General features: G+C 44.0%; 1 protein-coding gene across 1 annotated transcript in view; it reads left to right on the plus strand.

Annotated features, from left to right (window-relative positions):
* Positions 1-2,097, plus strand: part of Gnl3l (guanine nucleotide binding protein-like 3 (nucleolar)-like) — a 60,779-nt gene extending 58,682 nt beyond the window's left edge. The window contains exon 16 of the mRNA XM_013035801.1: positions 365-2,097. Within this exon, the coding sequence (XP_012891255.1) occupies positions 365-447 (83 nt within the window). The 3' untranslated portion in view covers positions 448-2,097. The remainder of the gene's footprint in view (positions 1-364) is intronic.
* Positions 2,098-2,324: the final 227 nt, after the last annotated feature.

Consider the following 2,324-nt stretch of genomic DNA (forward strand, 5'->3'; position numbering starts at 1 on the left):
CGGAAGTGGTGCTGTGGCTCAAGTGGTAGAGCGCTAGCCTTGAGCTGAAGAGCTGAGGGGCAGCGCCCAGGCCCAGAGTTCAGGCCCCATGACTGGACCCCAAGGAAAAAAAAAAAGAATCTCATGACTTACCTGTTCCAGCTGGCTTTCAACCATGATCCTCTGCAGATCTCAGCCTCCTAAGTAGCAAGAATTACAGGAGAAATCCACCAGGACATAGCTAACAGTTGTTTTATTAAGTAATAAATATTTTAGGGGTATTTGAGCCATGTTGTGCAGGCGAAGCCAGATACAGACCAGCTGTGACAGGCCTTCTCCTGGCAAGCCAGTCACCAAAAGATTGCCTGTATTTCTTCCTCTGCAGATAAAATCGCCAGCAAGCTGTCTGATTCTATGATGACAGCCCTCGACCTTTCTGGGAATGGTGATGACAGTGCTGGAGATTGATCTGCTGATGTCCCTCCCCTCCTCTCCAAACTTGTATTCCTATGGGATGGGAGATAATTGGTTCTCCTAGAAGTACCTGTATATTGAAAGAATACCTTTACACCCTTTATCTCCTCCCCGCATGGTTCCCTCCTTTCTCTCTGGTAAAAAGAGTCCCAAGGGACTAGAGCTGCCAAATCCAATACCCTGTATTTAATCCCTACTCTTTTCCAAGAGGCATTAAATATCAACAGAAATTAGGTGCCAACAATATATTTCCCATCTCCTATCCCAGGGTCTCAACTCTGTAGTTTGAACTGATATGAGGGCTTACTTCCCACCAAACCGTGTTGGACAGCTGAATATACAAGTAACTAGAGGTTAGACTGCTGGTTGTCCTGGACATCCCCAGAAGAAGGGTGATTTTTTTTTTTTACCATTCCACAAGGGATTTGAACAGGAAGTAATTCCTTGAGTTGGCTCTCAGCCATGTATCTTGTTCCTAAGTCTACAGGTCTCACCTGGGTGATAAGTGGACATTAGGTGCATCAGTGATGAATCTTCTGTCTCTGGAAGGGTCTGGAGAATGGTGAAGTGGTATAGACCTTATTTTGTTGTTGTTGACAAGAAAAAGGCACCTATTGGTGGGACACTGGATGCCTTAAGGACAAGTCCAATCTTGTCACTTGTGTGCTTTTGGAGGAATCACTTTAATTCAAGTGATTCACTTGGCCACACTTTTGTGTGACCTTGTCTCATGCAGTGCCATCTTTTGAATGCCATGATTCAAGAGGGTTCTGGTAACCTTTATTCAGAATGGTCCTCAAGAAAGCTGCTACAGGTGGGAATGTATGAGCCAACTCTACCCCGTGCCTGGAAGCCACTCCATTACAGCATAATTAACACCTTTGGGGCATCTTAACCCTGTCAGGAAAGCACCTGGGACCCTGGGTTAGCTTTTTATCACTACAGCAAAATTCCTGATTGCCTACAGTGTTTTGTCCCTGTAGTAAGGTATCATGTTGCAATAGGTACTTGTGGTAAAGCAAAACATCTCATGGTCAAGAAGCAAAAAAGGAAGAGGAGTTTGGGAGGGTGTCCCACAATCCCTTTGGAGAGGGTCTTCCATCAAGCCCCACCTGATGGGAGTTTCCTTTCCCTTCCAATGGCGCCACCCTGTGACCAACCTTTAACACACAGGCTTTTGAGTAATAGGTGGGATCCACCCAAACAAGGCCACAGAGATGATTTCAGTGGTATTCCAAACAAAATCTGTTTCTAATGGAGTTTTGGTTCATGTATACAGCTTCAGTTCCTGAAGTTCTACTTGAGCTGACACATTGGAAGCAGATGAATATTATATTACTTGTATTATTTGCCACCTTCTCCCAAATACCACAGGGAAATTGGAGTAGTGGATAAACCAGCCTTTGCCCTTGTCAGTCTCAAAGTCCCTACCTCCCTCATTTACATAGGAAGATACTAAAAGGGAGATTGTAATAAGTACTGAAAAGCCATTGGCTGTAGGGTATCCTGAGACCCCTTCTACATTCAGGGGCATCCACAGGAGATGATTATTGATTGAGCACAAACCACTGAGCTCTGAGAATCTATTGTTTCCTTTATTGTTTTGGTGTCACTATTGGGGCTTGAACACTGGGTCTGGGTGTTGTTCTTGAGCTTTTTTTTTTTTTGCTTAAGGCTAGCAATCTTGTCACTTGTTCCACTTCTGCTATTTTTTTTTTGGTGATTAATTGGATATAAGAATTTCATACACTTTGCTACCAGGACTGGCTTTGAACTGTGATCTTTAGCTCTCAGCATCCAAGTGTAATTAAATTGAAATGCTGTATTTCCTGTGGGTGCGTTGTGCTGCCATCTAACAAATGGACAAGGAT

The sequence above is a fragment of the Dipodomys ordii genome, unplaced genomic scaffold (assembly GCF_000151885.1).
Source record: "Dipodomys ordii isolate 6190 unplaced genomic scaffold, Dord_2.0 Scaffold221, whole genome shotgun sequence".
In the NCBI taxonomy this organism is placed as follows: domain Eukaryota; kingdom Metazoa; phylum Chordata; class Mammalia; order Rodentia; family Heteromyidae; genus Dipodomys; species Dipodomys ordii.